The 12,537-nt window shown below is 34.6% G+C and overlaps 1 protein-coding gene across 19 annotated transcripts in view; it reads right to left on the bottom strand.

Moving 5' to 3' along the window:
* Positions 1-12,537, bottom strand: part of LOC6637920 (longitudinals lacking protein, isoforms N/O/W/X/Y) — a 72,048-nt gene that overhangs the window by 46,666 nt on the left and 12,845 nt on the right. The window contains exons 6-7 of one of the 19 annotated variants that reach the window (XM_023174857.2): positions 9,088-9,520; positions 8,446-8,953 (exon numbers count right to left, since the gene is read on the bottom strand). The exons of 15 other annotated variants lie outside the window; for them this stretch is intronic. In XM_023174857.2, the coding sequence (XP_023030625.1) occupies positions 8,662-8,953; positions 9,088-9,520 (725 nt within the window). In that variant the 3' untranslated portion in view covers positions 8,446-8,661. Of the gene's footprint in view, positions 1-809; positions 1,837-2,872; positions 3,502-7,384; positions 7,958-8,445; positions 8,954-9,087; positions 9,521-12,537 lie in introns of those variants that run through there. 3 more of the 19 variants (XM_023174851.2, XM_023174876.2, XM_023174881.2) reach the window with 3 other exon arrangements.

Genomic DNA, 12,537 nt, shown 5'->3' with positions numbered 1-12,537 from the left:
GTTTTGTTTTTTCTTTTTTCGTTTTCTCTTTCTTGGTTCTTTTGTATATATTTTTGTTTTTATTCAATATTTCGTTTGATGTCTATATATCTATAGATATAAATAAGTTGCATAGTTTTTGTTTGGTTTTTATTAATAATATAGTTTTTGTTTTGAGGATAAATATAATACTTATAAACCTAATGAGCATACAAAAAAGTTTTGGTCATATATCATTTGGAATTGAGACTTTTGACTTAAATATATTACGAGAATAGTTTACATGCGTTCTTTTTTTCTTTGTCCTTTTTTTTCGTTGAGTATTCTTTTGAGTGAGATATACATATATATATATATATATATATACGTACACATATATCATTTGGTTTTAGCAAAAAAACAAAAAATTATTGCTTACATCACTAACAAATCGTTTTTTTTTTTTGTTTTTGGGAGGGACATTTGGGTGGAATGTTTTTCTTTTTTAATGGTTTTTTCTTGGACTTAGATAATACAAATTCGAATTTTTTTTAGTTTTATCTTCTGCGCTGAGATGATTTGATTTTAACATTGTAATATATATAGATTTTTCTTTTGTTTTCCTTGTTTAAGACACATTTCGCACACACACATAAATAAAATGTTTATAAATTATACAAATTTTAAATAATAAAAAGTTGTGTTTTTCATTTTCTTGTCCTTGTCTTTTGTTTTTGCTTTCTTTTGGAATGTCTAAGCTTTGAGATTCTCTGGAGTTGTACACATATATAGGTTTACTTATATATATATTATATATAAGACTTTTTTTCTTTTACGACAAATTAAAATAAATATATAATTTTTTGTTTTGTTTTTTTTTTGACTTTGGTTCACACACACAATCTCATATATCTATGAATAGAAAATTTGTTGTTTTGTTTTGTTTTTTTTGGGTTTAGTTATTGTTATAAGCAAATGGCATGGTATTCATCAAACGCTCCTTGAGCAATGAATTCGATATGATTTGCAGGCCCAGCTTCATATTCCACTCCTCATCCATCAAATGTTGAACCTTGCCGGGTGTAACAGGTTCTGGTTTTACAACAATGTCACCTCCTGTGGCCTCTGCCGATGACTCTTCGTCTTCTGCTCCAGCTGCTGCTGCTGCTTTGGCTCCTCCTTCTGTCACTAACAAGTCCTTGGCAGCCTTGGCCGCTGCTATGGCTGCTGCTGCTGCTGCCTGCTCTTCGACCACGGCGGCTGCTGCTGAAATGGCTGTTATGGCCCCAGTTAAACCATATGTGGGTATGGGCATTAAATGATGCGGCGACTCGCAACGCGGTGAACCCACAATATGATGATTATGATGATGATTGTGATGCTCATTCTCATAGTTCTCTTTGCGCATCGATAGATTCTCGGGTATGGGTGGACTTTCGCAACCATTGTGAGAACCAGCACTGCCCACACTGGCACCACAATCGCCACCTAAGCCGCCAAGGCCTGTCTGAGAATTATATTTCATTCCATCCAATCCTCCTCCTCCGGATCCTCCTCCTACTCCTCCACCTCCTTGTCCATCACGACTGGTGGAACTAGTGCGCGAACCACTGCCCGTCGTCTGCTGGGCAATGGCCGGTGGAATGCCATGTTTTGAGACCAAATGTCGCACCATATGATATTTGCGACGGAAACGTGAACTACAGAATTCACAATTGAAACGCGGCGGTATGCCGATGCATTCATCACGCATATGACGCTGCAGATGGCGTTTCCTCAAATAGCTCTTGTTGCATACAGCGCAATGGAAACGTTCCTTCCCCAATTCGCCGTCCCCGCCGCCACCAAAAACGCTATGTCCAAAATCATATTTCATATCTGATTTCAAGATCGGAACCAAGATCAAAGTTAAGTGGGTGGATAGGTGTGGGTGTTGGTGTTGGTGTTGGTGTTGTTGTGTGGTTGTGGTTTGGTGATGCAATTTTGTTGTCGTTGGTTTTTGTTTTTAGTATTATTCAATTAATATTTTAATTGGTTTTTTTTTTTTAGTTTTTATGGTGATGAAGTGGAATTTTGGTTTTTTAGTTTTTTGTTTTGTTTTTGAAATGAAAATGAAAAGAAAATAAAAAAATCATAAACATAAGACAGATTGTTCGATCAATATTTGTTGTTGTTGTGGGGTAATAAACACACACAAATTGTTTTTTGTTTTTTTTTCTTTGCTCTTAACTTAAACTAAACTTAAAGGAAAAAAATGTTTGTATCTTAAAATTTTTGCAACTTATAAAACAAAAACTAAATTGGAAAACAAATCGACATAAAAAGGCACACAATCAAGTTTTTTAAACAATTAAATACAATAATTTTAAACAACTCAACTTTTTAACTGACTCTAAAAGTTATAATTTTAAACAAATTTCTCTACACACAACTTTTACATAAAAAAATTAATAAAAATAAATACAAATAAATTACATTTAAATTTAACTAAAAACTAAATCAAAAATTAAAATTTACTTTATCTAAAGACAAATATAACAATTAAAAAAAATTTATCTAAATTAAAATTAAAACAGAGTATATGGAAATGTGTTTTCTAAAGTGTTCTGGAAGAAAATCTCACAATATATATAAAGAGAGAAAGAGAGAGAGAATATATTCCCAATATTCTCTCCATAAACACACACACACAGAAACAATAAATATCCTTTTTTTTGTTTTGTTTAGTTATGTCTTTTTTCTTTTTTGATTTTTTCGTACACATATATTTAACTTTTGGCAACAACAAAAAATTATGATTAAATGGTATTTTCTTGCTTAAGTTTTAAACAAATTTATCATAGATGAACAACAGCCAGGTTTTGTTTTTATCTTTCTCTCATTTGCTAATCCTTTTTGTGTGGGTTTTGTTTTGTTATCCTTGGTCGTTTCACGCCTTTTTCAATTGATGAATGCCATGTTTTTGCCGCAAATGCAATTTCAAATCGTAACGCCAAGTGCAATTGAAATTACAAAATTCACAATGAAATTGTATCATTGGTTTTTTACTACCACCAACAACACCAGCAGCAGCAGCAACAACAACAGAAGTTGGTGGTGATATATTGCAGTTGCTGCTGTTTCTTTGTATTGCTCCTGCTGCTGCTGCTGCTCCTGGTGGTGGTGGTTGAGTAGGTGGTGCTGCTTGTTGACTACTGAGTAAATTGGCCAACTGAAATGAGGCCGCTGCGGCTGCTGCTGCAGACATTTGACAGCCACTGCAATTTGAGGCATTGCATGGCAGTTTGTTGCTGCTGTTGCTGCCGTGGGGGGGTTTTGTGGTTGTTGCTGCTGCTACTGACGCTCCTCCACACTTGTACATTCTGCGTATGCTTATTTCGGGTTCACAAATTTCATTTACTTGCTGCTCGAGGGTGTTGCTGTTGCTGCTGATGTGGTTAATGATGTTGTTGTTGCTGCTGCCGACGATGTTGTCGCCTACTTTGGCTGTGGCTGCTGCTTTGACAACTGCCGTGGCAAAATTACAGTAAAGCGTCCTTAAATCTGTAAAAATTGTTGATTGGTTTTTTGGTCGTTCTAAAAATTTGCCAGTGATTTGTTTTTTAAAGATAGTTTTTCTCAGAGAGAGAGAGATCATGTATGTATATATATATTTTAATATAAGATAGAGAGCGAGTGTGTAAGTGTAAGTGGTGTTTGTTGTTGTTGTTGTGGGTGTTTTCTTGTTGTTGTTTCTTATTCGCTTCACACACTTTTGAAAGAAAAAAAAACGTAAGAGAAAATAATGTATAAACCTAAATTATAACTTAGTTATTAGTTTAAACCAATGCCAAAAAAAAAGAGAGAGTAAAAACAAAAAAAAAAAAAGTTTACAATGATTCTTTCTTCCTTTTGCCTCATCATCACACAAGAAGTTAGGCTTCAAACACACCAAAAAAGAAATAATTAAATTATAATATATAGAGAAAATGTTGTTATTTACCAAAAATAATAATAATAAAATTTAAATTAATTTAAACATGGTTTTTGTTTCTTTCTTTTCATGCATTGAAAACACATTTTTTTGATATATGTATATATAAAAATGCTGCTTCTTTATTTTTAATTTTCACTTTTTTCTTCATTCATATTTTTTTTTTTTTTCATCATCATAATTTACAAAATATATATATTTCTATATATTATATATAAGTAAATATTAATTTTGTGTTTTAGTTTTCAACTTTTGTTTGTTTTTGATTTTTTGCGCTGGAAAAGAATTTTTCAATAATAAATGAAAGAGATAGAGAGAGAAATTATATAAATGCTTCGGGCAATCTTTGGTTAATATTTCAGTTTAGTTAATTGAGAGAAAGAGGAGAGAGAGAGAAAGGGTTTAACGAGATTTTCTGGGGAAGTCAAAGTCTTTCAGTGAGCGGCAGCATCTCCTCCACCTGCCACAGCAGCTGCTGCTGCCAATGCCTGCAATTGTTGCTGTTGCATTTGCAATTGTTGCAATGCCTGCTGATGCAATTGCTGCTGATAGTAACTTGAATTTAGATGTTGCTGCTGCTGCTGATGATGATGATGTTGGGGAGAATCATCATCATCTAAAATATCATCCACTACATCGTCATCATCATCATCGACTATAAAAGTTTCGTCCTCTTGTTTTGGTAGAAGTTCGTCATCTAAATCAACAATGTCTTCCGATTTCATAGAAGTCGACGTCGTCGTCGTCGTCGTGGTGGTTCCTGCTGCTGCCGCTGCTGCTGCTGCTGCACGTTGCTTCTGCTGTCTTTTGAATAACGATCGCATGGCAATCTCTGGATGCTTCTTACGCACATGCTGACGCAAATGATCGGCTCTTTTGGTACGATGACCGCAAACAGAGCAAACCATACTCTTGCCCTTGCCGCATTCTTGACGCAAATGTCGTCGCAGTGTGCCATGACGGCGATAGGTTCGATAACATTGCGGACAGGTGAAACTCTCCTCCTGCAGTTGCTGTTGCTGCTGCGGTTGTAATTGCAATTGACTGACTGCAGCCGCACCCATTAATTTTTGAAAATGCTCAAATGTGGCTGCTGCGGCTGCTGCTGAGCTGCCTCCTCCTCCTCCTCCTCCACCATTGAGTTGTTGTTGTTGTTGACTGGATGAGGAATCTTCGAGTAACAAGTGATGATGATTCGTTGTTGATGATGGCCCTGAAATTTGTTTTCGTTTGGTTTGCAAATTTCGTTTTTTCTTTTCGTTTTCAAAAAATTTTCATTTCGGTTAATTTGTTTTTTGTTTTTTCATTTCATGCTTTTTGGTTTGGTTGTTGTTGTTGGTTTGTTGTTGTTGTTGTTGTTGCAAGCAAGCAAATTATTATTATCATATTGGTTATTTTTTTGGGTTATTTTCTTTTATTTGTAAGCTTTTGTTTTGGTTTTTTCATATTAAATTAATAAAAATTAATTTTGGTTTTTATCATTTTTTTTGATATCAAACAAAAACAAATTTCAAACAGGCATTAAGAATGAATATATAAAAAAAGGAAGTAAACAAATGCACAAAAAAGGAGAGCAGCAGAGCTCACAGCATGACACAATTAGGCAGAAGAAAATTAGAAAAGTTTGTTTTGTTATAAGGAAAAAGGGAAGTAACAGAGAGAGAGGGAGAGAGAGAGAGCGCGCGACAGACAGATTAAGAGAGTAAGAGTAAAATGTGTAAGGTGTATGTGTGTGTATATATATGTGTGTGTGTATTTTTGGGGGGCAGGTCAAGCACACAAACAATTAAACAATCAAACAATTGGAAAACAACGGACCTTAATTCTTATTTCTATTCACACATTTCTCTTTATTCCACACAAAATTCCAGAAGAAAAATCCTTTCAAAACTTTCAAAAACAACTATAAAAGGCTTTTGATATTAGTTTGCCATAAATTAATTTAATTTAAAAATTTCTTCAAATAGAAAATTCAAGAGGCTATTAATTGGATCACGAAATCTTTTCAAAACATTAAACTATCTTCTTTTTTTAATTTGTTGCCTTGGAGTTATAGACATAAATATGAAAAATACAGAAAACTATTTTTAAGCAAAAAATGAGAAAAGAAAGGCAAGCTTCTCTTTCAAGAATTGGCTATAACATATTTTGGAGTCTATATTAAGTCTAAATATATAGAAGAATATCTTGTTAGGAATTCTTTTAAAGCTTTCCAAGCAATTTACGGTAGAGTAAAATTGCTTAGTACATTTATAAATCTAAATTTCTTGTTCAAAATGTGTCAAGCAAAGGAAATATCTTGTTGAGAAACGTTTCAAAACTTTTTCAAGCAATCAACGAGAAGGTTAATACAATAAATTGTTCTTCTTAAATTGTTTTTAACACATTTTAAAGTCCAAAATTGCTTTTAAAACTTGCGAAAATAAAATTCGAGAATGTTTTAGATCAGAAGGTTCTTTTAAGAAACGTTTTCAAAATCGAAAAAATCGTTTTTTGCCTTTTTTTTGGATTGGCCATTTAAATATTGTTCAGTCAGAAATTAATTCTATTATTATAATTGTTAAGATGCCTAATAATTATAATTTAATCCAAGTGAAACTTCTTTTAAGAAACGTTTTTAAAATCGAACAAATGGTTTTTTGCCTTTTTTTTGGATTGGCCATTTAAATATTGTTGAGTCAGAAATCAGTACTATTATTATAATAGTTAAAATGATTAAAAATTTGAATTTACTCCAAGTGTAACTGCCATTAAATTGAATACAGTTAACAGGAACATAACAAATCTGCTTATTATACAATTTGAAGTAATGAAATTTTCTTTAAATATTATTTCAACAGAAGAAATATAACATTTTTGTACTTTTCTGCCTTGAGATTGTAAAAAACTTTCTTTAAAGTTGAAAAATCTTGTTCAAAAAGTCTTAAAAAGCATAAAGAAAACGACTTTTGCCAATTGAGATTCCTCTATTACAACTAGACAAATTTATAGTCAAGTTAAAGTTCTATGTAATAAAATATAGACTTACATTTAAGTCAATTGGAATGTCGAATTTAAATTTAATACAATTAAAAGAGGAAAAAAAAACCATTTTGCACTCTGATTTAGCTATTGATTCTGGCGAAGATTGGAAATTTTTGTGGAATAGAAAACATGGTTATAGAATATATATAGTAACTGGGGTCTGTTCTAAGGTTGCTAGCTTTTTTTTTTGGTTGATGGGAACTTTTCTTTCTTCTCCAACTCCTCTCGTCCTCGACATTCTAAAATTCAGTCTTAAACCCACCATCATGATCAAATATATATATGTATGTATATATATATTTATAATATGCATAACGCAGGTGTGTGTTATAGTTATATATAATATAGGTAAATCTTTATCTTGCCAAAAAATTTCAATTTGGTTTCACTTTTGTCTTTGTTTTTTTATAATTTTTTTCATTGGTTTTTCTTTTTTTTTGTTTTCATAGTTTTTGTTTTTTTAAAATAAATATTTGGTAATATGCTTCTTGACCTTGCAGTGACGATTCAATGAATCCTTTCGCTTGAAGCCAGCATCACAAACCTCACAACGAAAATTCTCCAACATTCCACACTCGAATTCAATGTGACGCTTAAGGGCCGACAATCTGGTATAGGAGTTTGGGCATTGGGGACACTGTAATTTACCATCGGCACGTTGCATGGCATTTCTAGCCAATGTGGCAGCCGAATTACTACGTATTGTGGTTGTAATGGAGGATGTGCTAGTTGTGGTGGTGGTGGATGTGTTGTTGTTGGTGGTAGTGGATGGTTGTGGTGGTGGTGGCATGATTTTCCTCTTACTATTACGTGCCCGCAATTTGCCTCGTTGTGTACCAGCAGCAGCAGCAGCAGTTAATGTGGGTGGTGTTGGTGGTGGTGGTGCTGCTGCTATTGGTGATGATATTCTTGGTGGTTGAGTTGATGGTGATGTTGGTGGTGGTTGCAGCATTTCAGCAGTTTCATAGTAAAACATTTGGTTTAAGCTCAACTCAAGCAGACCTGTAATTAAATTTTTGAGCAAAAAGCAAAGATAGAGAGAGACACAGAGACAACAGAGAGAGAGAAATTGAGAGAGAGAGACACACACAGGAGGAAGAAAGACAAACACAATGAGAAAAAATAGATATATAGCCATCTCATCTCTTCTAATAACCACACACAACAACAAGACACGACAAAAATTTCCAAGAAAGTCATCGAAAATTTCAACCTTTATCAAAGTCATTTGTTCTTACAAAATTTCTAAAAGAACAAACAAAAAAAAAAAACAGCACCTACTCTCAATATGTTTAAATTTTCAAGTTAAGCTTTCAAAAAAAAAAAAAAAAAAGTAAGCACTCAATGCTACACAATATTAGCTGATTCCAAATATATGTAAATTCTCAATAACTTTTCAAAAGAAAACTACTAATTGTTATTTTTGTTCATATTATACCATAATAAAAAAATCAACATTCAATCAACACATTCCTACAACACTCGAAAAATATTCTTCAAAGTGTTTTATTGATCCATAAAATATCAAAGAAAGAAAGAAATAGACAGAGGAGACAGAGTGTTTAAAAGAAGGAAGATGTGATTACAACAAAATTGTACAAACTTATGGCCTAAAGAGAGACAAGTTCTAAGCTTAAAGCTTCGATTTGTCGCGTCTTGGGCGCTTGGGCATTGAGCTTGATCTTGATCTTGGCGGCTTATTGCTACTAATCCTTCCTTAGGGCACCTGAGCCCTTATGCACATAGTAGTAATGATCTTGCAGCTTGAAATTATAATGGAAACCACGTCCACACATGCGACAAACATATTTTTTGGGCTGATTGCACTCTTTGCGCATATGTCGTGTCAGTGTGCCCAAAACCTGATATTGTCGACCGCAAGTCTGGCATATATAGGGGGCCTCTGATTGTCCCGACGCCGACGTTTGCTTCATTTGCTGACGCTGCTGCTGCTGTTGATTGTTGTTGCTGGTGCTGCTGCTGTTGCTGCTGTTATTTCTAAAGAACAAGAACGACACAAGAGAGGGAGAGAGAGAGAGAGAACAGGCAGAGAAAACAAGGCTCAACACAAAAATTGCAAAAACTCCAAGTGAGAGGAGAGAGAGAAAAAGGAATTGAACTAGGCAATTTACCTGCGCAACAACGTCGAAGACGATGACGCCGCCGCCGTCGGCGTCGATATTGATGATGGGACCACCAATTTGCCTCGCTTACGCCTCAATGTGGCAGCAGCAGCAGATGATGATGATGATGATGGGGAGGAGGCGCTAGTTGCAGTAGATAAATTTGGGTACTGGTATGATGGTTTCTTTCTGGCTACTTTTCGACGCTGTTTGCTGCCACTAGAAACGCTTGCAATTTGTGGCATTAACATTAAAGCATCAGTGTCATTATCATCATCATCATGCTTATGCTCCTTTGCTTCCTCTTCTTCTTTCTCTTCTTTAAACACCACAACCTCGTCCTCCTCTTGGCTAGCACCACCAGAAACGGATGCAATTTGTGGCATTGATAGAAAAGCATCATGGCCAAAATTGTTCTCTTCCTCCTCCTCCTCATCATCTTCTTTAAAATAGAGAAAGAAAACATTTCCTTTGTTTTAGCACACGGCCTAAATAAACTAACTAACTAAACTGTGACTCTCAAAAAACGATCGAAACTAAACACAACAAGCAACAAGAGCTTTCAAGCCGAATTAGAAACTGACCTTTAACCATAATTATTTTGTATATCAATTCATTAACCATCAACCAACCAACATGAAACGTCTAGGCTAAGCCAAAGTCCTTTAACAACATTTTTTATCTCTTTAGAATTTATATAAAACTTTAATATTAATTTGAATTTTGCTTTATTTGTGTGTGCATTTTGTTTGTTTCTTTGTTTTTAGGCCCGAATCTTGTGTGTGTGAATGTAATGATCATTTAATTTAAAATTATAATGAAAGGCTCGTCCACACAAGTGACATTGAAATTGTTTTGGCTTTTGGCATTCGTGGCGTATATGACGCGCAAATGTGGCCATTGTTTGATAACGACGATAACAAGTCGAACAGCTAAACAATGTGGAGGAAGAGGAGGACGACGAGGAAGACATCGATTGCCTCATTGAATGAAGGCATCGTCGTCGGCGTTGACGTTGGCTTTGACCTTGTCTGTTGATGTTGTTCCCGCTTAGGGCAATTATTTAGGGCACACTATTTGGAGGAAAAAACTCCAGTTTGGAATCTTCATCATCATCATTATCATCTTGAATATTAACGAAAACAAAAAAGCAAAGAGAAACAGATAATCATATTGATAATGACTGTGACTAACTAATGCCTAACTCCTAATTTTAAACATTTCCTTCGACAAGTGCAAGTTGTAAGAAAATTATTGAGAAAGGTCAAGAAGAGAGCCCAAAAAAAATGGTAGGTGGGGGGGTTAAAACACATTTACCAACTACTAAATACAACTACATATAAGCTTAAAAACTATTGTAATAGAATTATTATAGAAAAGTATATATTAAGTTATGCCAAACACACAGACGCACACACACATACATATACATAGAAATTTTCTGCGACCTAACAACTATAAGCGAAAATATATGCCAAACAAAATGGCAAAATTTGCAATTATTACGTCTTTTTTTTCATTTTGGGGTAAAAACAAGGTCTCTTTTAATTGGGTCAAGGCCAACACATAAACCAAGGCACGCACAATACAAATTCAAACCACATAATTGTTGTGACTAATATTCGACAATAGAGAGAATAAAAGTATATAAACCCAAGAAGAAGTCACTAGAGGAGTCAGCAAAAAAAAAACAGAGTTTATAAATATTTCGAGACACCGCAAAGAGAATTGAACATAATTTTGCTACACCTCCTCTTTTCCCCTCTCTCTATTTTTCTTTGTATTTCTCCAATTATTTTAAAAACGTGTTTTTAATTGAGAAAAAAACAACACAAATTTCATTGTCACGAAAATTGCAATAACCAAACTAAACAAAAATACAGCAAACACAAAAGAACAAAAAGAGAAACAAAAAATCGCAGAGATATGATGAGCATGATTATTATAAATATTATTATTAGATGTATGTACATAATTTTTTTTCGGTTGTTCTTCCATATTGTTTGTCTCTCTCCTCTCTCACACCTTCTCTCTCTCTCAGTTCCCTATGCTCGCAACAATCTAATACAGCGAAGAGATAGCAGCAGCAGCCAGCAGAAGAAACAACCAAGCAACAAAATTTTTTAGCCGACCTTGAACTTGAACGAATCTTTCAGTGAGGTGATGATTAACAATTAAGAAAACGAAAAAAAAACAAGGGAGGAAGGGAGCGCAGATGGAAAGGGGGAGGATGGGTGGGAAGAATAGAAGAAGACAAAAACAACAATAAAAACAAAATGATGCTCTGATACTCTCTGATGCTCTTGTCGTCTGTCGTCTAGTCAAAGACTTCCAGGTAGGGGGGTTTTGGTCGGGGGGGTCTTTGAGGAGGAAAAAAGCTGGTACGACAGGTACAAAGCAAAAAAAAAGTTGTTTGAAAGTAACCAACATTATATGGATAAAAAAAAAAGACATACTAGTGTTGCTGCTTGTCTTTGAGTGGGGGGCGAGGTGAGCTGGGTTGGGGTTGGGGGAGGAATATATATTCTCCTTTGTCTTTGTGTATTGTTGTTGAAGAAGAAGTTGTTGTTTTTGGTTTGGTTTCTTTTTTTTTTGTTTTTGTAGTTATTGTTTTCTGTTGTTCGACTTAAGCAATGCGCGTCAAGCAAAATATATATATATATATGTATAAATTAAAGAAAACAAAATAAACAAATGGAAGAAAAGAAAAAAAAACCAACACAAATTTTATGTGTGCAGAATCTTAAACATTAAGGCCAACAGCAAAAGAGAGGGTATTTCCATTTCTCTCTTTTTTCTTCATTTACTTTTATTAAACACTATATAGCTTACCCTCCACAGACGATCAATCAAAGGACGACGACGACAACAATAACCAATCATCATCATCATCATCATCATCGTTCATTATCATCTTTGAAGCAGGATATCTCTTTTACTTTACCTTTTCCATTTCTGTTGAAACAAAATTGCTGAAATTTTCAACGATGATCATGATGATATATGGAGAGAGTAATGGAGTCGGTCGGGAGTGAAGGATAACAGGATAGGAGGTAGGAAAAGGTGATTTTTGGATGAAAAATGAACTCATAATATCGAGGAACAAATTGGATTTTGCATTCTTTATTCGAGTTCCTTTGCCCAACCGATACCGTTGGGTCAAAGCATACTTACCTGAGACACACACACACAGATCCTTGTTGTCCTTTGATTGCAAGAGTTGCCATACACACACACACACACACGCGCAAACATTTAACAAAAGCTGCAACTGTACCTCACCATTTTTAAAATGGCTACGAGCTTTATATGTGTGTGTTTATATATGCGGCGGCGGTGGTGTATATGATGGTGGGTGCTGGTGGTGGTGATTCCCTCTGATCCAGAGTTTGGCGGCATTCACAGTTGATCTCGTGCGAGCATCTTTGGTCTTTTTTTTTCATTCATCACATTTTTTTA

This window comes from Drosophila willistoni (assembly GCF_018902025.1).
Source record: "Drosophila willistoni isolate 14030-0811.24 chromosome 2L unlocalized genomic scaffold, UCI_dwil_1.1 Seg72.1, whole genome shotgun sequence".
NCBI classification, from domain to species: Eukaryota; Metazoa; Arthropoda; class Insecta; order Diptera; family Drosophilidae; genus Drosophila; species Drosophila willistoni.
This window is presented reverse-complemented; position numbering and strand designations above follow the sequence as displayed.